The sequence below is a fragment of the Syngnathus acus genome, chromosome 12, assembly GCF_901709675.1.
Source record: "Syngnathus acus chromosome 12, fSynAcu1.2, whole genome shotgun sequence".
NCBI classification, from domain to species: Eukaryota; Metazoa; Chordata; class Actinopteri; order Syngnathiformes; family Syngnathidae; genus Syngnathus; species Syngnathus acus.
In genome coordinates, this window is record NC_051097.1 from 4,812,290 (window position 1) to 4,833,713 (window position 21,424).

Below are 21,424 nucleotides of genomic sequence, written 5' to 3' on the forward strand. Positions count from 1 at the left end.
CAGGGGTCAGCCTGATCGCCACAATGAATCCCCTTCACGAGGCTCCGAGAAGAGAGAATTGATTCGCTCGACCCAGTGCAAGACTTATTCATTCATACATGGACTCATGAGTCCAGTAAATAACAAGTGGGTCTTCTTAATGGACGGTGATGGAGCTGTATTTGTCTCTAATGTATTTGTCTCAGGTGGCCTTTCAAAGGCATTCGCAAATTTTACGTTCAAAGATTGCAAAATTGTATTACAATGCAAACTTTTTTTATTTTATATAAAAAGTGCAATTGCACCTTACATTCCTCGCTAGGGCTGTAAAAGTAACTGCATGCAAATATCTTATTTTGATGAAAGATAAATCAGTCTGCTTTCATGAAGAATTAGATAAATCTGAATTATTAATTTTGAGACCTGAGAAGATTTGGACAATCTTTACTTATAAACATCTCCAAACAATTACTGGATTATTAAAGTCCAAGGCGATTAATTTGATAATCGATTTGTTGTCGATTTAATACCGCGACGCTTCTTTTATTCCCTCCATATAAAACATCAAGTCTGAATTAAAATATGGACTCTTGTAAACCATTTTTCTGAGTTGTATTATAGCTCAGTCGTTCCCAACAAAGCAGATAAAAAAAAAAAGAAAATGACCCCAGCGACCTATTTGGTTGCAAGTCATTAAAAAAGTAGTTTTTCAATATTTCCATTTTAAAGCTGCCCAAGAAATCTTTTAATTCTGCATTTTTGCTTTGCAAGCTCCCAACCCATGCTGCCCATCATTTTTTTTTCTACTGGATTTTAATACCTTTAAAGTTATGCTGACTGAAGTAGTTGCTGCTGCCCCGTGGACAACAGCCAATGTGCTGTCAAGTCACACTTGATATTCTGTCTCAAATCACTTCAAATAACGTTTGAACTCGTGACTATTGATGCACAGCACTTTTTTCATGCTTATTTTAATGGTCACGCACATGATTTGAAGACCTTCTGAGTTTTACAATCATCTTCCACTGCTTTATTCTAATCACCATGCACATTACTAGCAAGTGAGCAATAACGCCTTAAGCGTTCACAAAAGAAAAATGCCTTGTTTGCCATCTAATTTCCTGGAGCGATAATGAGTCGGAGGTACTTAGAAGTTGGAGTCACCATGTGGTGTCGTTGCATCAGCAGTTTTTTTTTTCCTCCTTGCACAACAACAGTGTTGAACATTAAATATTCATCTTTATTAGAAACGTGTCATCTTCAGTCGTGTTGGTCCATGTGGGTCTCGTTGGCTCACTCAAATGCAACGACTGACAGCTCTGTGGGCTGGGAGAGGTTAAAGGCTCACTTTGTGAATATGGCTGGAAGGATTGATCGTGCTTGTGTTTTGCACGGTTTGGCTGAGGGTGTGTTGATTTACAGCTTCAGTCTAGCTAACACATAGAGAAAGATGGATGATGTCTGACTTTGACCATTTATTGCTGTCATAACTTTACAAGAGGCTTCTCTTTTATTGAGAACTCTACTTTTAAGATACGTCATGATGTTCAGCTATAATGTGAGTCATTTGCGTTTTCTTTTTTTTTTATATTGCTTATGAATCATCCACAAAAGAAGACAAAATGTGATTTTGTGGATATTTAAAATGCACGCAAGGATGGCTATTTTAGGTCCGCAAAAGCTGAGACGACACAGTTCATTTTAGATTTGCTTTATCTGCAGACTTTAATTTGAGGGTATTTACATCAAAAGGTAGGAATTCAAATTTTGTGTATATGCGTCCCACTTTTTTTTTTTACAGTTGTACTGTATTTTTACCCATGCTAGCAGCACTTCACCACCAAGCAGCTGACACTTGTCACTTTAATGTGCATATTTGTGAATGTGGCGCATGCAGCAGATATGTCGCTGAACGTACGAATTCTTATGCGAGTGTCTCGTGTGTCTGTGCAGATGTTGGAACCAAAGGTGGACGCGCCCTCTTGTGAGCTGGGCGGAGTCGGGGTGGATCGAGGGGGCGTGTGCCTCCACCTGCCGCCCCGCAGTTCTGAGGGGGAGGAGAGCAGCCTGTATCCGTCCAGCCCCTCCGAACCCTTGACGCTGAGCAGTTCTCACCCCTCGGAGCTCCTCAGCCCTCTGAATGAGGTCTACCTGCCCCTCGGTAGCCTAGGCGGGTCAGAGGAACGCCACAGAGTGCCGCCCACTCCTCCGCCTTCAACCGAGGGCGAGGACTGGAAGAGCATGGATGGACACGAAATGGAGATCTGGAGAGAGGCCAATGAGAGAGAGGGAGAGTATGAGGAAGAGGAGGGTGCGAGCAGGAAGAGCGAGTTGGAAGAGCTGGTAGAACAAGAAGAAGAAGTTCACCTCCACCTGCTGGTGTCCAACGAGGACAACGTGTACGAGCTGCCCGACACAAACGCCCCTCCTTCGTCCTCCTCATCTTCATTCGTCATCCCTGAGCTGCGCCTAGACCGCTCCTTCAGCGCCGATGCCCTCTCCTCGCCCAACACCGATGAAGAAGAATACGATGAGGAAGAGGAGGAGGAAGATGAAGACGATGATGATGACGATGACTCAGAGGAGGACGACAGCGACGACGCCTACTTGCAGCGCAGCGACAGCAAGCGGCGCTCCATGGTAGAGGGCGCCACCTGCGAGAAGCACGGCGGCGGGGGCCTCAGCGTGCAGAACTCGCTGCGCCGGCGGACCCACAGTGAGGGCAGCCTGCTGCAGGACCCCCGCACACCCTGCTTCACCTCCGACAACGCCATCAACTGCCTGGAGACGGGCGGCGGGCACCACAAAGGCGGATGGACACTGCCATCACCCAAGACTCTGAAGAAAGAGCTGACCAAGAACGGAGGCTCCATGCATCAGCTGTGCATGCTCTTCTCAGGAAGGAAGGTAAGCATATCCACTTTTTGGATTGTTTGAGCTTCTCCTTGACTGCACACCCTCATTCTTGTGTAGACTAGATTTGCGCTGTAACAAAAATGAAGCTCTGCACGTTTCTACACAGAGCGCACAGGCACCAGTCCACCAAGATAGGGCCAAAGTCCAGGTTTAATCTCATGAACAAGATGTGTGTACACTCATAAACTAAACATACACACATTATGTTATTTTTATAGTCGTGGGGGTGCTTATTGACAAAACACATTCCTGAGGCCTTCAGATCTGAAGGACCAAACAATTATGGATTTAACCTCATATACACACGTACAAAATAAAACACAAACATCCTTGTTTACCTATAGTTGTGGGGAGGCCTCACTGACGAAACACATTCCTGAGCCCTTCACATTTGAAGCACCAAGCATTTTAAGTCATAGTCCACACACACACACACACACACACACATACTGGAATATGCGTGAATGCATACACACTCTCACAAACACACAAACTGAAACACAGACATCTCTGAATCTCATTTTACTATAGCTGTGATGATGCATATTGACATTCCTAAGCTCCTGACATCCTGACACCAAGCAGAAATGAGTTTAATCAAAAGTGTGCACACGTATATCCTAATCAAACACACACACACAGATATTACACACGCAACCTTGTTTCATTTAGCTTTGGGAATACATATTTACAAGATCCAATCGTGAGTCTCAGCTCTTGACATTTGACGCGCCAAGCAGTCACGAGTTTCATCTAAGGTGCACACACAGAAATGGCAGCCTTCCGAAACAAATCACACATTCTTGTCTTGCTGCAGTTACATTGCCTTGCTGATCAAATGCACTTTCCGAAACCTTTACAGACACACAGACACACCCACAAACACACACACTCCTGGTGCTCCGACAGTTGCAGGGATGCGTCATTGATCTAATGCCTTCCTGAGCCCGTTGCAGCTGAAGCACAGACAGTCATGACCTCAATCTAACCTTAAATCCAAACCTTCCCTGACGTGCACACAAAACAATGTGAAATATTGCCACTTTATTAGGTACCCCAGTATAATTTGATAATATCCAACATGCAATGCTCAATTTCGACATAAAATGTCAGAGGTAAGCATTTCCAATATGTTAGTTGAACTTGATGCAGTTTCTGCGCCGTGTGAACGTCTCTCGATTCAATAAAAGAGTGACATCTAGTGTTAACAGTGCGCAAGTGCATAAAGGAAATACAAACTGGCACTGTTTATTTTAATGTATAACACGTCAAAACACAAAATGATATTACAACATTTAGGTGTAATGCCCATGTCTTATGCCCATTCAAAGCATTGAAATATATTTCAATTTATAGTTAACTGCATATGGAAATCTAATGGAAATTGATGCTGCATGATGCTCGAGACAGCAAATTTTTAAGTTAATCAACAGGGGCGTATGTAATCGTCACACAGCACATATGTACTCGTTTTCATTTTAGCGTAGAAGTGATTTTTTTAGTCACATATTTTCTGTAATTATGACTTTAATATTTCATATATTTAATAATATTAATAGGGCTCCCTCTTTGACCAAGTGGTCTGCATTTCCTTGCTGCAGATACTGCAGCACAAGAGCAATATCACTACTTGTCCAACAGAGGGCACCATGCATCTCATCCTCTTTTGTCAGAAGCCCATTTGAGATGTTAAACATGGTGGCTTTTGTGTTTTTATTCTGTTAGTATGTTTTTGCAACGTCCTTAATTTTTGTTACGAGCCCGTTATCTCTATATGATAAGTGAATTCAAGCCTGTCGCTTTAATGCTTATATATGACAAGAAAATAGCTCATCATGTGGTGGACACTCCCATCACTTTGGATTAGTCACAGGCGGGGGATTCCTCCTTATCTGGGCGCTTTGAAGCTGAGTTGTCAGCACATTCGACAGCCTTAAATGGCATTGAGATTGTATACGTGTGAGTGTGCATGTGAGCAAGCGGCAGTTTCTCCCGCAAGGCCCTTGACGATTGGTCCTGCCCGAGCCAAGGCCAACTGGACCACCCCAGTTGGCGTCATGGGCACAGCTCATATGAGGAGTGTGTTTCCACTATTTAATGTCATCTGTCGCCCTCACACATACACAGCTTGTGGCAGATAGTAAATATGTGTGTACAGTATTTGTGTGTATGCATGCATGGCAACCTGCAGGCAGCTTGATGTTTTCATTTTGCTTGAACAATAACAGTACTTAAAAGGGGTATAAAGTTTCCATACTCGTATGCAGTTTGCATGCAAATATAACACTATGGCATGCATTAAATGATGATCAACTTTGTTTATGTGCTTGATTTATAATTAAACCAAGGTAGATTTATTCTAATAAAAGACTCAATTTTGCAATTCTGATAACTGATAAAATAATGGGATAATTAAAAACATAGTGATTCAAGTAATATTGAAGCAATGATTAAATTTGAGTAAATATTAAAGTACTATTAGGTATTGATTTATACATACTACTAGATCTGTGAAATGATGTCACTTTACCTTTTTTGTCTGTGGTCAAATATTAGAATTTCCAAACAAGAGCTTTAAAAGTCTGTTGAGGAAGGACTCCGAATAGTTTTTTATTGCAATTACATATATTTGAAAAATTACTTAAAAAAAATAGTCCTGTATTATACTTTCCTAATTATATTGTAAGAATGCGTTGCTGCACTAAACGCTAAAGTGCCATTGGCTCACCAAGTTTTATAAACTGTTTGCCATTATTAGATCAACAGAGGCCGCAAATTTGGCTCTGGCTTTGATTTATGTCTCGCTTTTCAAGTGTCATCTCTGTTGCCTTGTATTTTTCCTCTCTGCACCTTCTCTTTACAATCTTTGACAGGAGAAGCAGAAGTGGACAGGTTTTCTTAGTATTTGTAGCAGTAGCACAAATTTTCATTGACATCCCAAGCCTTCATACGGCCTAACTACAAAACCACCCACAACACATATTTTCTCTCCTGTTTATAAAGACGCCGCATTCACAGAGACCTTACGGCAGAGACGTCTTAACATGGCCTGTAAACATTTTGTTTATGGGCTGTAAAATGTTTGTTTGAAATACATGTAAATACCGTACATCATGACAGATGCACGGTGGAAACTGTTTGAGGTTGTTAAGGGTGACTAACATTCCCTCGTGTGGTGTCAAGGGTCCAGACAGGTGGGTGGAACATCAAGTGGGCATACCGTAAGTTACGTTTGTTTTACGTACAGCGTGGGCATGACACAGGATGAGTGGTACTAAATAGATGTAAATACGGCAATAACACTTCATGCGTGCATTTGCAGGGTGACTACGTATTAACCACCTCTCATTTTGTCCAAATATTAGAGTCAAAACTACGTATGATTTTTCCTGTCTGCAAATTGTGTCTAGGAACATTTATTGCAAACACAGTACATGATATTTATTTGAAGGAGGTACTTTGATTAAATAACTTGATAAATTAGTTCAATTGAGATTGTTTGAAGAAACTGATTGCAATAATTTCTTTAAGTTTAATGCAGTAGCTCAAAATTAATGAATATGAGTAAAACAGTTTTTTTTTTTATTAGCATTTTTCTTGTCAAAGCGCCTTAACACTATTGATGACACAGCATCAGCAGCAAGTGGGGAATTGCTTAAGAATACTTCATGATGCTTATTGCAATCTCTGGATTGTATTTCGTGTTTTGTGATAAGCACATCATCACACAACGCTTCAGCCCACCAGCGCGGCATATCTCAGGTGGTCGAGTTGTCGTCTCCCAATCTGAAGGTTGTGGCTTCAACCCTTGACCATGACCATGACCGTGTCTAAGTGTCCTTAAGCAAATTACTGAACCTCCAGTTACTCTGAGGCCTCAGAACAAGGTGAAACATTTCAATGAGTTATTATAGCTTTTTTTTTATATAAATACAGACAGTGCCAAGGGTTTATTTGAATCTTTTGAGAACTTAATTTTAAAATAATTCACTTAACCAAAACTACTGTACTACTACTACTACCACCACTACCACTACACTAGAACTGCCACTACTATTACTGACAATAATAATTATTACTAATAACCGTAAATGATAATAATGTGCATCCGCAATAGCCATCCAAGACGTTTAACTCAAATTTGCACAATACTCTAAGTGTTTTGCTTGTGTCTAAAAAAAACAAAACCCTCACACGACACACACACTTTTGGAAGCGAGTTCAGAAATTTGAACACATCTGCATGCATATATTCCCAAAGCTGCGTTATATATAATCAACTTGCAATGAGGAATTACTGGAAACTATTTTGAACAAAATTATCAGTTAACAAAGTGTCCTTTTTGGGTAAAGTACTGCAGCTCTGCTCTATGAAGACAAATGTGCCGCACGGTTTAGCTCTGCACATCATTTTGCTGCATGTGATGGTAGATGAAAATAGACTTCCACCATCATTTCATTGGAAGTTTATGGAAACTGTTGAAATAGCCTGCTGAAGATGAGTGTTAAAGTTGTTTGATCTAGAAGGGGAAGAAGAAAAAAAAAAAAAACTACGAGTTGATGTACTTATTACTCCCGGCACGTTTTGGAACAGTCAATTGATCAATTGAATCACAAGAGTCACGTGTTGTTTACTTAGAAGGCCGACACTGGACAAAAGTTCAAATCAATGTCGGGCAGCGCAAAAATACTAAATGTGAACGGGTAAATATTTACGGACACGAACAAACTCTGCGAACAGTCAACATAGTGTCCCGTGAGCCGGGTCTATTGGCAAAAACTGGAAAAAACGCAATTGCACAGCTTGGCCATTTATGGTGTTTAACTTCACTGCTTGCAATAAATTCAACCACCAACTGTCTTTTGTCCAGTAAACATCTTAAGTGTGCTCTCCCTTTCTAATTTTGGATGTCTTTGGAAACCAGACAAGTAGAATTAATGTTAATCATGTTTTCTTTCATTTTTAATGGAACTGATTACAAGAGACAATCACCAAACTGACCCCCCCCCAACAAAGTGATTTTAACCAGTAAATGGTTGTTAAGTGTGCTGTAATTTTTGTATACTTTTGTCATTTTAACTAAAGCACACCAGAATCCTTTTTTAAAGTTCTTTGGAAAATGCAAACACAAAAAGAAGCACTTTGTTGGAAATCGTAGTTTCAATTTAGGAAGAATCTCGAAAACAAGTAATTGATCCAAAATCGTACAAACAGTAATTTGATATGAGTTAATGATGCAAACCAGGAATTCTGTCAAGTTTAAAAAATGTACAAAAGTTAAGCAGAAAGTAAGTGACATGAGATTCTCAAAGTGCTCAATCCTAATGCCTGACATTTCATTCACTTGAATGGCAACCCCGTTGTTTTTAACAACAAAACTTCCAAATGTCATTTAATCAGACTTCAGTTAAACAAAGCTCACATTAAACCTTAGCCAAGCGGTAAGGGCTGATATGTTGCTGTTTACTAGCCTGACACTTTTGCAGTCTCTGCTACAACGAAGGTTTTTCTCGATGATGTTTACCTTCTGCCAGAGACAATCCAGACGGCAGTTGTGCTCATTGCTGCGTCATGTGCGTTTGAGTGCTTGTGAATACAACGCTGTGGTTGCCATGACGTTCGCATGGGTCAGTCAGTAGCGTTGTCGACAATAAACTAGTTAGGGCGTCATTGCACGTGGAGACACAAGTGAAAGAAGAAATCTTCCATCACTGACCCAACCACGGCTGCTCTTGGATCAAACACTGCAACAATAAAGATTCTCATTCTTATTCTATCTCTTATTGGATTTTCTGTCACCATTCAGCAACACAAAGAATCCAGACAGAGCGATAACAGGAACAAATTATGCTCGGTTTATGAATGTTTTCAGGCAGCATCGGTCAAACTCACAATCAGTATGGAGATAATTGGCCCGATATCATTCATATGTCGCAATTCAGTCTCAAATTGTATAAAAAAAAACAATTGTAGAAAATCTTCCAAACAGAAGTCTTGGTTTTTGTCAGGAAGTATTAACATCTAAACAATAAGAAAAATGTTTGTTTCTTATAAAGCCAATATATAAAGCCATAATATACCCCTTTGATTTGGGATCTTCTTTCCCCTTCCAAATTTGTATTATTATTTTTATGATTATTATTCTCAGAATTTTACAGTACGTATACAAGAGATTTCACACGACTTGTAAATCCACCTCTAAACTGACACTAAACACTCAGAAGTTCCGTGACTGGTACGTGTTGTTTACACCCAGTGAAAGCTCAACCTTTACATGAGCAGGTGCATTAGTGGCGCGGCGTCTGCAGTTCACAACATTCCCCGTTTAATGCCCTACATCTGATCCAGGCTCCTTTTCCCAGAAACGTCAGCTTTTCCTAGATTCCAGCACCTTGTTTGTGTTGAGTATTTGTTTAGAAGTAGCTAAAAGCATCCGTACAACATTCTTGACCCTTTATTTATGTTAGATGGCGGCGTAATGCAACGTAGTACATTTTTTATACGCCTTCTATTTTCTCTATGTATGCTAACCCAATCAGTTTGTAAGCTGAGGTCATTAGCGGGTCATTAGCTGTGATTTGAGGAAGCCGGAGTATCTGATAGAAACCCACGCAAGCATGTAAAGAACATGAACCCAGATCTGAACTTCAGACCTCGACCCAATCTACTGATGCCAATCGGTTTTATGGTCGGATTAATGGAATGGCAGCAAGACAACACTGGCATTCCTTAAAATTTCTCACAAAGGTCAGCGTAAGTCCTCAAAGACGCCTGGAATACTTTACGGGATGGCATCAGTCAGTTCCGGGACTGGGCCGGGTAACCTGATCACTTGTTTGAGGAGCTCGGAGAAGTGACGCACAAATGTCTTACATCCTGTGACACGCAGGAAGCAGCCATCTCCTGACTGGCCTGAATAACCGGAGACACACATCCACATACACAGTGAGAAATTTGCAGACAATGCACCTTTTGTTCGTGTCTTCGTTATGTGGCTTGATGATGGAATGAGTCAGCATCCTGTCACCAGATTTATTCTCAAATATTAATCAATGAATGTCATGGCTTTGCCCCTGACTGTGTGTGTTTGTGTGTCCGTATACTTGCCAGGACTCAAGGGTTTATTTTACCCCTAATTTTGCTTTTATTTGGAATGGTTGCACAAATATTTCCTGTGGCAAAGACAACGAAAGGCGATTATGTAATCAAACACACCGGGAGTGCTCTCTCTCAAGCCTGAAAACATTTCAGGTGGCGGTTGGTATTTTCGATTGATGATTCTTCTGGTGATGGGTCTTCTTGTTTACACAGTGACTTTTAGTTTGTATTTTCTAAGTCGTTAAGGCCTCACAGAGAGAGAACGTTACTATACCTTGAGCCAAGATCCACCAGGAAGATCTTATCGAGGCCGCTACGATCATCCAAAGACGCTAACTGCGTTCATTTGTTTGTTCAGATTCGCGATCCGTGTACGCGTTATGCAATAAAGGCCCTATAAAGTTTCTAAACCTCAGCACGTATGAGCAAAATAATATTGTTGCACTTACCAGGGGTCGCGTTTTTTAAATACCTTTTTCCCAGCAGGGTCTTTCGACTACACTGATAGACTAAAATAGGATATATACGAAACCACAAAAATATAAGCATTTTAAGCAATGGTGGGTTCTTTTCAATGAACATGGCAGGATTTCACACATGAATTTGGTGTGAAAAAAAGGAATGTGTTGCCACTCTCCTACTAAATCCCTTTAGAAATTGTTTCACACTATTGTGAAACGAGCAAATATTTAATACACTTCAATGAATGAGCATGATAGGCAGTTTATTGTGTTTCACCAGTCGAGGTCGTGATGCCACACAATGTAATACTTCTGACATATATGGAGCAAAATGATTTGTTTGGGTCCTTTGGCGCCAACGTTTTTGGTCAAATGTAAGTGGAATGAATGAGGAGGAAGGAAGAGGAGGTGTGATGACGTGTTTGAAGGCAAGACGGACAGTCATTCCTTCACGTCTCGACTCGTTGTTTTGGCTTGACTGGGTCAAGAATGTTTCCCTGAGCGCCGGCTAAAATATTGTTCTTTGATTGGCTTTGTTGTTGCAGGCAACAGCATAAGAATGTTGAGTTTTTGTTGTGCCAGATGTAATTTGGACCAGTTTTGTTAGAAAACCTCATTGACCTTCATCTTAACCTTTGCCCTAGCACAGGTTTGTGAGTGAGAATGTCTACAAATTGTAACCATATTATTGAAATGCATGCTTAGTGGTTGACATGCAGTGTACTGCAGCGATTCAATTGCTGAGTCCATAAGTTTAAATTCTTTTATTGCCATCACGGGGGCTTGATTTTTATTTTCCCACACTCTGGGCCCCCCAGTCTACATGATAACAAAAGCCGGACTCGCCATCGGTTCAGCAGTATCGGGGGCATGATAAGGCTGGTTCACTTACATGAGATGGAGTCAGCATATAAAAACACAAGAACTCACCAAATATTTACATTGGCATGTCTGAAGTATATCTGAACGATTTAAATAATTAGCTGTGTGTGATGTCACCAGTTTAATGCTCCTAACAATTACTTTTTACACAAAATGTAATGCTCACTAGTTTTAAAAGTCTCGCTCTGCTCACTGTTGGGAAATCCGATAACTTCCCATGCCAGCTTGGAGGCTCAACGTGAAAAAGAGGCTTTAGCTTATCATCAATGCGCTGCAAGGCTACGCTATCACCTTCATGCAAAACATGCAGCACCAGCAGAGCTCACCTTTAACAGTTTCATTTTTAATAAAAGCAATGCTAGTCTGCCTCAATAACTGACAGAAAGAAGAGAAGACATATACATGGCGGAATTTTGTTGGTTATGAATCTCAGTGAGAACAAAATTAGAAATTGATGGATGGAGAAATCAAGCTTAAAAACAGATGTGACCTTACTAGTACAATTTTGCATCAAACTGTTTAGTTTGAGGTATTTTAAGGTTTCCATTGTTCTGAAATATATTTACAAAGTAAAACAAGTATGTTTTGACCATATTTTAAATGCTTGAGTTGACAAAAAATTCCTTTAAATACTTAAATATAGCCAGCTTGGGTTGAACCTTTTCATCATATTTTCATATTTCCCATTATTGCAAAAAAGCCACTAATGTAGTTGTGTAGGAAGCCTAAACCAAAAGCACTTTGAGTTAAGTCTTGATGTCAACTCTTTTATTCCATTAAGAAAGTGATTAATCATGCTTAATTAGTTACAAAGACTATAATATATTGCACCACTCATTTTAACCCCACAATTGTGTTCAGTGACCAACAAATTATTAAAACGTGTTTGGCTTCACATGTGCACACTTTGCAATTGTCCACATAGACACGTTTCACACTCTTTCACAGCCAGGTGTGCGTATGCATGTGATCAAGCTGTTATCTGCAGTGCTATTCCGCAACACCTAACGGCGTGTCAACATCTGCAGAGTGCCTTGGGGGGGGGCCCTTTAAGCCACAGCGTGCGTTTTGGCAGGTTCTGGGTTTTGTGACGCTCTCTAAACGAGCATGTGAGCGGACTGTAAAAATCAGCACATATGCACACAAACACACGATGGTTATTTTTAGGAAAGACTGGGACTTTTATATGCTTCACTGGTCAGTGTTTATGCAGTGGGTTTGTTTTGTTCTGGCGCTTGACTGGGACAAAAAAATATTTTGTTCGTTTATTTCTCCCCTAATTTTTTTTTATATTGTAATAGGCAGCCCACACTCCCATGGATAACATAGGTTGATACCCCGCAAAATATGTTCATGATCGCCTATATCAATAGGGGTGTCAAACTCATTTGTTTCATGGGCCGCATTGTAGTCATAGCTTCTTTCAGAGAGCCATTAGGACTGTCAACCCAAATAAATGTATGAGCACCTCATATTCTATACAGTAAAAGCTACAAAACAAACTGACAAATAACTCGTTTTCAAATCAGACGAGTAAAAACTGGTCAAATATTAAAAAAAAAAAAGATATTATTAAAAGTGAAGACAATTTGCAATTCTAGTAATGACACACAAATTTGATGCACAATTTGTCTTCGCGGGCCACATAAAATGATGTGGCGGGCCGTATCTGGCCCCCGGGCCTTGGGTTTGACACCTGTGGCTTAAACCATAAATATACCACAAACGTTTGCTTAGATTTTGGCTTTGACACAAAAGTTCTTTCAGCTACTAAACATACAATAAGGTTTAAAATGATGACTATTTGATTTCTTATTTGCACCATTACCTATGACCCCATACTTTCGTAATTGGACATTTCTGGTTGTCATCCGACAGTGATGTAAAGTAGTACTTCCCTGGTGGAGGTCATCTCATGATGTAATACGGCAACATAATAACACACATTATTGTGTGCATTTAGATATGAGAGCACAAGAATGAGGACATCACCGCTAACAGAATCCTGTGTGCTTTTATCCACGTTGGATCCCGTCCAGCTGGAACATAGCGGTGCGGTGTCAAAAAAGCCTTGGGTCTTCACACGCAGGCAGTGGAACACGCGCTGACCTGACTCGACTGCAAACCCCCACTGTTCGGATCCCCGTTCCTTGTTCCTCTGATATCATATTCGAAGCTGTCTAGTTCATAAAGTGATTTAGCTATTTCTTATCTTTGGGGATGCATATGAAATGCTGTAAAACTGTGTCAGGCTGGAGGATCAGAAAAACGAGTTGACACCACAGAAATGTTACACTGATTTCAAAAGATTGTAAAATCAAACTAAAAGAAAAATTAAAGCAAAACGAGCTTTAAATGCGCTTTTATTTGATATTTACTGTCAAAGCAAACAAAATGTATGTAAAAAAAAATCACACGGAAATTTAAAATTACCCTAATGCTAACATGGAACTGGAAACAACACAGATTGTGTAGCAAATAATGTCAATGCCACATGACAATATTATAAAACCTGCAATGAATATGTGAACACAAATGGGGGAACAACACAGGTAGACAGACAATATAACAACACTCACAGGTTTATAGCATTTTTCCTCTGTGAAGAACGACAACTATTGCTGTAGCTTACTGAGGCGTTGTCACCGTTGTACAGTTTATCTGCATGTGTATGAATTAAGTATTAAGAATCAAGCAACAAAAGTTCCATTTACATGGTTTGAAAGCACATTTATATTGACTAGAATGTATGTTTGAATAATTTCGTGATTAATAGGATCAATTTGATTTGCTTTATTTTAACCAATTGTTGGAAATGCATTTCAGAGTCAATTGTAGCAAACTAAAAATATTCTGTGTCAATGCTTGCCCTTATTTTTAGATGGCTCCTTCAACATCCATTCTTACACTCAACTGTGACTTGAGTCTGAAAATGTTTTTAGAGCTTCAGTCAACACTCCCTCCTCCATTTGCTCCGACAGTCTGTCGTGTCCACTACAAGTTTTTACAACCTAATATTTTTAATTAATAACAGGCGCAAACCTTTGATTTTTTCAGCATTGGCTTCCTTGTCAGTGGTGTTTTAGAAGATGTCAATATTTGATAACAGGGGCCTCAAACAAAAACAGCACAAATGTAATCTTAACTCGTTTGGGTGTTTGAGAAGTTTTTTTTGTCCGGCGGGGCCTTCACTGGGCTCATAGACTTAAAAGGCGGCCGTAAAAAGTTAGTAGCTTCCCTGCTAATGAAGAAAAACAGCTGTTGTCAGCATGGAGTCAAGCTACAGCCGTGAGGCATGTGTGGTCATATGTTTAGGAGGGAATCCTCCAAACCTTCCTGACACTGGCACGAGATGAGAAAATCTGCTTTGTGAACCATTCTACCACCCATCAGTCAAATTCTTTGAATTTACAATATTGTAACATATGAAAGTAATGAAACGAGATGAGAAAATCTGCTTTGTGAACCATTCTACCACCCATCAGTCAAATTCTTTGAATTTACAGTATTGTAACATAAACTGAGTTTCAGTCCTGTCATCTTCCCTTGAACTCAAGTGACTCAATATGAGCATGCAGGGGGTCTACTTCTGATATTATTATTGGGGAAAACATACAGAGGGGAGATTCCCGAAACATGGCAAGCGAGGTACACAATAATACACACGATGTTGTCCACCAGCTGTGGCCAGGGGCTCACATTCAGCTTCCTGTAATACAATGGCTCATTATGTCCGGCCCACCCCATGCTCGCATACAATGGGGCAGTTTCAGACCATCAGATTAGCGGTGGGTGACCCCTTCCACACCCTGAAGCAACTTCCCCTTCCCTTCCAAACCAATCGAAATGCAGACTCGGTGTGAAGTGTAACGTGAAACCAGGAGGGATGGCGTGGGGCTGCTGTTGGGGGGATGTTGCTTGGGTCTTGGCACAACACTTCAAACCTCAGGAGCAGGAGGGGAGGGGTGCAGCAGAATCAACAGCCAACTCTCACACACAGATCGGCCCAGTCTGGACTTGCACTGTTTGCAAACACCAGCTGCAACACGCTAACCATACCAAGAGTAGACATTTTTTCCAACTGTGGGATATTCACTCGGGGATCATATAGATGGAATGATCATTGATCTCAACAACGTGTTATTGGTCCGAGCGCACCGAGGCTGTCTTTACCGGGGCCCTCATTCTTCCTGTGCGGAGGTTCTCGGATGATGCAGTGTGTGCTCTCCTTCCTCTCCCCCCAGCTCAGCACCGGATCCTCCTGCAGCTGCGAGGTCGGCCCCGACGGCACCAAGAAGAAAAAGTCCAAGAACCTGTAAGTAATCCTGTCGTTTCTTGTTGTTGCATGTATGCTTTTGATGTTCTTTTATTCAGTTTCAATTTGCAAGTATGTTATAGCTGTGACTCCCCCACAAAAGCTGGATTTTGTCCAAGACCTTGATAGATTTGTGCAAATACCTTCATTTGTCTTTAAAGGGCAATGTCAGGAATGAAATGGTTATCAGCAATTATTAATGGGACACTGAGTGACATTTGTCAGATATGTAAATCTTGATACTACCAATCAACTATTTATATCTATGTATTCCTTTATTCAGATCTGTATCAGCTTCATTTCATTTCAGTTTCTGTGCATGCTCAACTTGTAGTGAAACCTATCGCTGCAATCTTGACAAAGTGACATCGCCAACTAATGGCCTGGCATGCACATAACAGTTTTTCCACTTTTATTTCAAGCTCTGTGGGATAGTATGTGTTCTCATATTAATTTCTAAAATAAACATCTCACTCAGATGGCTCCATATTGGCAAATTTGGTCGTTCTTCAAATAAACGTATTTTGACATTTTGCACAAAATGAAGGAAGAGAAGCATGTTTAAGGACAAGGGTCATAAAGGTTCCTCATCATGGACTTAATTAAGTGGTAAATGATGTGTGTGTCGTCCATATGTGTGTCTCACATTTTCAACAGTATGTGAAACTGTTCGTGTGCGTGTGTGTGTGTATGCGTATGTGTGTGTTGACGCCTCAGTGATTCATCAGCTGTTGAATGAGCCTTTTCACACTCCACTTCATCAAGACCAAGGCACTTTTACACTCGAGCAGGACAATAAAATCTGCTCAGAGTGGCAGCTTTGTAGCGCCATGCTCTCTCCTTCTTGTCCACAAGCTGTGTTTGCTTAGGAAGATTAAGTGATTAAGATTCCACAACTCCCACCCACACCACCATCATCACCTTCAAGATGTGGAGCTTGTTCTTTTTTGCGGGTTGTACTTAATGCATTTTGTGATTTGAATGGAACGCATGACTACTCCCAGGATTGGTCGCCAGTCAGTCACAGGGCACATATGGAGACAGCAGAGACATTTTTAATTCACACTGTCACTGTGTGGGGACTGACCCCACCCTTTCATTCACTCAGCTCATTAAATAGCCAATTGATTTATTGTAAATAATACATTCAAATATTTTTGTAAAATAAATAATTACTGGTCATTATATGTGTATATACGTAATTAAAAAAAATAAATTGCTTGATACATTTGACACCTCACTCACGATTGATCTAGCACATCCCTTGTTTTTAAAAATTTGATTTGTCCTCTAAGCACTAAAACTTGTGCTTTAAAGTCACAGCCCAATTTCTTTTGTCCCATTGAAAACTGGATTCTGGTTTTATGAGTCTGTAAATAAATTCCACGTACAAGTGGGCCCGTTTCTTCTGCTGTTTTGACATGCTTGTTAATATCATTTTGAGAATTTGTGTCACTAAGTTCAAGTGTCCCATGTTTTTAATTACATCATAAATTACGTCTCATACTCGGACAGTGCTTTGCTTGTCTCCATCAGCCATTTTCTACAAAGCCAGGCTTGCAATAAAAATTTGAGTACAAGCACTATATGTTGCAGCTATAAATAAACATATCTTACAAACTCAAAGCCTAGAGGAAATGAAATTCTCGAGATCTCCGCAGTATGCAACGTGTTCAGAAATAGAAGCAGGAAGTGGATGGGTACTGAGGCACGTGTCTTTTTCATCTACGTCTTTGAGATGCCAATTACATGTGACGCTACATTACATAGTGATGGTGATAATCACCTAGACTCTCCGTGGGGAGCTGTCATCCATTAGTTCCAACGTAAAGCCTTCTATTCTGAAGGACTTTGATCTTTCCTTAATCCAGAGTATTTTAAGATAAAGGCGGAGGATACAGTTGGTTTCTTGATGGTTGTCTTTGTTGTCCTCCTTGTGTTCCTATTTAACAGCTTTTGCTGATCTATCGCATGCCTCGCTTTTGCTAATGAAGAGATACGCAGCATTGATCTTGATAATGTCATCATCGCCGGTAACAGAGAAGTACGTGAAACACCTTTTGTTTGTCTGTACAATGTGAACTCGAAATGTTAGTCGACTAATTTGTAGTAACCGCCTCCCAGAACGCATAACTGCCTGCAAAATTCAACCAGACAATATATTCATTTAAAGATTTGATTTATTTCAGCATGTACATAATCACCATTCATTACAACTTTATTTTATGTACTGTTTTTACTTGCTAAAAATGGAATTGGATCATACCCGTCTTCCATTTTCTATACCGCTTAAACTTATTCGAATCTTGAGCTGAAGTCTATCCCAGCTGACTTTAAACAAGAGACATATTCCAAGTCCACTCCATTTTTCCTTGCTGCCATTTAAAGTTTACAAAAGCCTGATTATTGGATGCCTCATAAGATTGTTCCGAGTGATTATCCTGTGGTATTGGATGCGCTTTGATGATTTCTTTTCCTCCCAAACCTCTTGGAAAACAATTTAATGTTAAACCTGTTCAACAATTTAATTTGCAAATCCTTATGTATGGTCAACAGAATTAGGTGAAGCCACAGACGGGGTAATCGTGACGTGAAACGGAATTTCCCTAAAAATGTTCAGCACCTGTGCTTCCCTTCCCCAAAATTGAATGGAAAGAGGCTGTTTGGTTTTGTTTTCATTATTCATATTGTAATTTGAGACGATTCTTTTATAGGAATATGGTAATGTTTGTAAAGGCCCGTCTGACCAACTTCCTCTGCCTCATTTCCTGTACTTATTCCCCTCATTGTTTTCTTAAACCGTTTCATTTTTGGGGGCATCGGAGTGCAGCTGTTTTCCTGAAACCGTCCCCAGTATGTCTGCCAAAACCTAACCCCAGACCACTCTCCCCCTTCTTTTGTGTTGACTCAGGCCAGGTGTTGTTCTTCCTTAAGCAAAGCGAACCAAACACGCTCCATTTTCTCACAACTAACAACAAAGTATGAGAATAAACTGAACGTTCGTAGGAGTTGCCAAAGAAACAAGATTGAAAAGTGTATTTAATCTTGATCCTTAGGGTAGTTTGAAAAAGACACATCATAGACGTTATTATAATAATCTGTTCATATTAATCTGTTCAGTAATAATCAAGAGAACGTGATGATCAAATCTCCCATCAGGCATCTTTCAAGTAAATCACTTTCAAGTGGAAAGCAATGATAATACTGTGCATCCTTGTTTTGCACTTGCCGAAGAGACTTTGAAAGTCGCAGTGATTAGTTTACCCCCCAAAATACATTGTCAGTATATGTTATACATACAGTCTTAGTGGAAAGAATCTATCCACTCTAAACACACAGAGGTCAATGGGTGGTGTTAGGCTCCGCCTCTTTCTGACTCCAAGCGCTATAAAGACTCCCACCGGCGCCTTCAGGGGGGTGAGAGGAATGTGATTGCAAAATAAACCTGCACCCTTAAGACTTACATGCTGTCAAGCCAAACAAATCTGAGCCCATGTTTCACACGATTGACCGATTTCTCTGAGAAGTACCTGGAAAGGTAAGAATGAGGATGTTTGTGTGCATTTTTTAGCATCCTGCAGGAATTTGAAGATTGACAAGAAGCTATGTGACCTCACCGTGGATCTCATTTGACCGTCTCAGCAAGGGAAAGGGAGAATTCCCCAGTGAGGCCTTCCCAGCTATTTTATATAGGAAGCCGCTTTGACTTCTAACTAGAGACCTTTTTTCTTTATTAATATCATCATAGCAACCTGGATTTTAAGAATAGAACATGCACATGGTCTGTGTGAGTATGTGTGTGTCGAGGAGACTCAGAAAATAGAGCTTGTCCTTTTGGGTGTCAATCGAGGGAAAGGCGCGCAGCACGTGGCTGCGTTGGGATATTTTGGGATACAATTAAGGACAATTCCCCTTTTCACCGTTCTTCTAGGAATATTGCAGTGACCTTCTTTCTGCCGTGATTAGATTTCCATGCCTCCATTACACTCTCCGCTGTGCCCCTTGGCTACTTTAGGCAGGAGTCTGCAAAGAACAGGACAAACAATGATCATTAAAGTGTCACTGACCCACCACACTGGCCCAAACATGATTTGAGTACGGTGTCGCGTTTGCCTTCTGTAAATAAAAGCTATGTTTACATGACAACGACCTAGTAATAACTGGAAAGTTTTGGCTTTGGCGTTTTCGAAAAGTGTTTTGCTTAATGCTGCAATACACATTTCAGGCCAGTAGTTGGTGCTGTGCAAGGCGGCCAACATTGCTTGATGGAGTATTGCCAAAAATTACCGCTTTGATGTAGTATTCTTTGGAATGTACAATCCATCAAAACATACAAGAAGCGATAAACTTAGCTCACGCTCCGATGGAAATAGTTACTTAATAGTTACTTTAGTGCCTGAGGTTGCAGCTGCGCCTTAGACAGCTTCATATCCCTTGACATGAAGTAGAGAGATTTTCAAATCCTTCAATTTAACTTTAGTTGCTAACTGGAATTAATAATTGGCCAAGAAACTATAATTGTCTTCATAGCGAGACCCTCAGTGCATCCCTACAGTCTCTGATTGCTTGGTTTAAGTCATGATAAGTGAGGAAATAATAATTAAAAATGACATTAGAAGCATAAGATGGGGCCAGAGAGGAATGATTTGCCAGGAGATCATTTAAATAATATTCCACGGTCATGTCATAGCGTTTCGACATATAAAAATAAAAGAATTGAAGCTCAGTGGTTGAGTGGTTGTCTTCCAACCATAACGTAGATTCGATCCTCGACCCTGCTGACCTTGAGCAAGTTGCTGAACCTTAATTTGATCACAGTGGACCTGGTAGTGCCTTGCATGGCCGCAGCTTCTCATTGGTGTATGAATGTGTGGGTGAATGTGAGGTGTAAAGTCTTTTGGGCCCCATACAGTGTAGATAAAGAGTAGATACGTGCAGTTCATTTACCATTTATTGTTTTGATCACTGCTTCAATGTGAGCTCAGTTTGCATGACTTTTTAATATTTTCCTTCTCATCTCTTAACGGTCCTTTTGGAATCAGTATAGCCAAAACATATCAGGTAAAAAACAAAACATACTTAATCTTGTTTCTTACCTAGTGAGATCTTGAGGTCATTAGAAATCCAAAAATTTTCTTCCAAGCTAATTTTAAGTGAAGTGTATAAGTTGCTATAAAAACATCAGAACTATGTCAGGCCATCTTTGTTGTAGTAAATGCCTTAACTAACCACAGCCATTATTTCTTAGCATTTATACAGATATGTGGTTTTGTAAAAAATTCCGCTTTGAAATGTGCTGTTGTCATATAAACAAATAGCCAAAAGGATGGAAAGTTTTAAGGTTTTAGTTCAAGACAGTGTCACGTAAACAAAAGCACTGCGACATTTGTCATTTAAGACCTACTGCATCATCGACAGCATGCTCTCTCCCAGAGAGTGCAGCCTACTTTTCACGCTGCCATTAGCGCAACGAATGTGAGTCAAGCAAGTAGGGAATACAGCGGACCCCAGCCATCAGATAATTGTGGAAGCCCGCTCAGACCCTAAACCCGGCGGTCCAGTGTCACGACATGAATGGACGTTTGGAAAATACGATCAGGGAGGCCGGCGGGGGTTGAAATGTCAGGATGTGCTAATGTGATCATCGCAAACAGGTCATGTTCCAGCTGTAAAGCAGATTAAGCTAATTGCAGGGGTGTTGTTTGAAATCAGACGACAATGCGGCTATTTTAGGAAACTCAGCCGGAGCAATGACGAAAAACTCAAACGCTT

The 21,424-nt window shown here is 40.4% G+C and overlaps 1 protein-coding gene across 7 annotated transcripts in view; it reads left to right on the forward strand.

Annotated features, from left to right (window-relative positions):
* Window positions 1-21,424, forward strand: part of rgs3a (regulator of G protein signaling 3a) — an 85,151-nt gene that overhangs the window by 56,809 nt on the left and 6,918 nt on the right. For 6 of the 7 annotated variants that reach the window (XM_037265928.1, XM_037265931.1, XM_037265929.1 and 3 more), the window contains 2 exons: window positions 1,933-2,886; window positions 15,582-15,652. In XM_037265928.1, the coding sequence (XP_037121823.1) occupies window positions 1,933-2,886; window positions 15,582-15,652 (1,025 nt within the window). Of the gene's footprint in view, window positions 1-1,932; window positions 2,887-13,300; window positions 13,739-15,581; window positions 15,653-21,424 lie in introns of those variants that run through there. The other variant, XM_037265930.1, reaches the window with a different exon arrangement.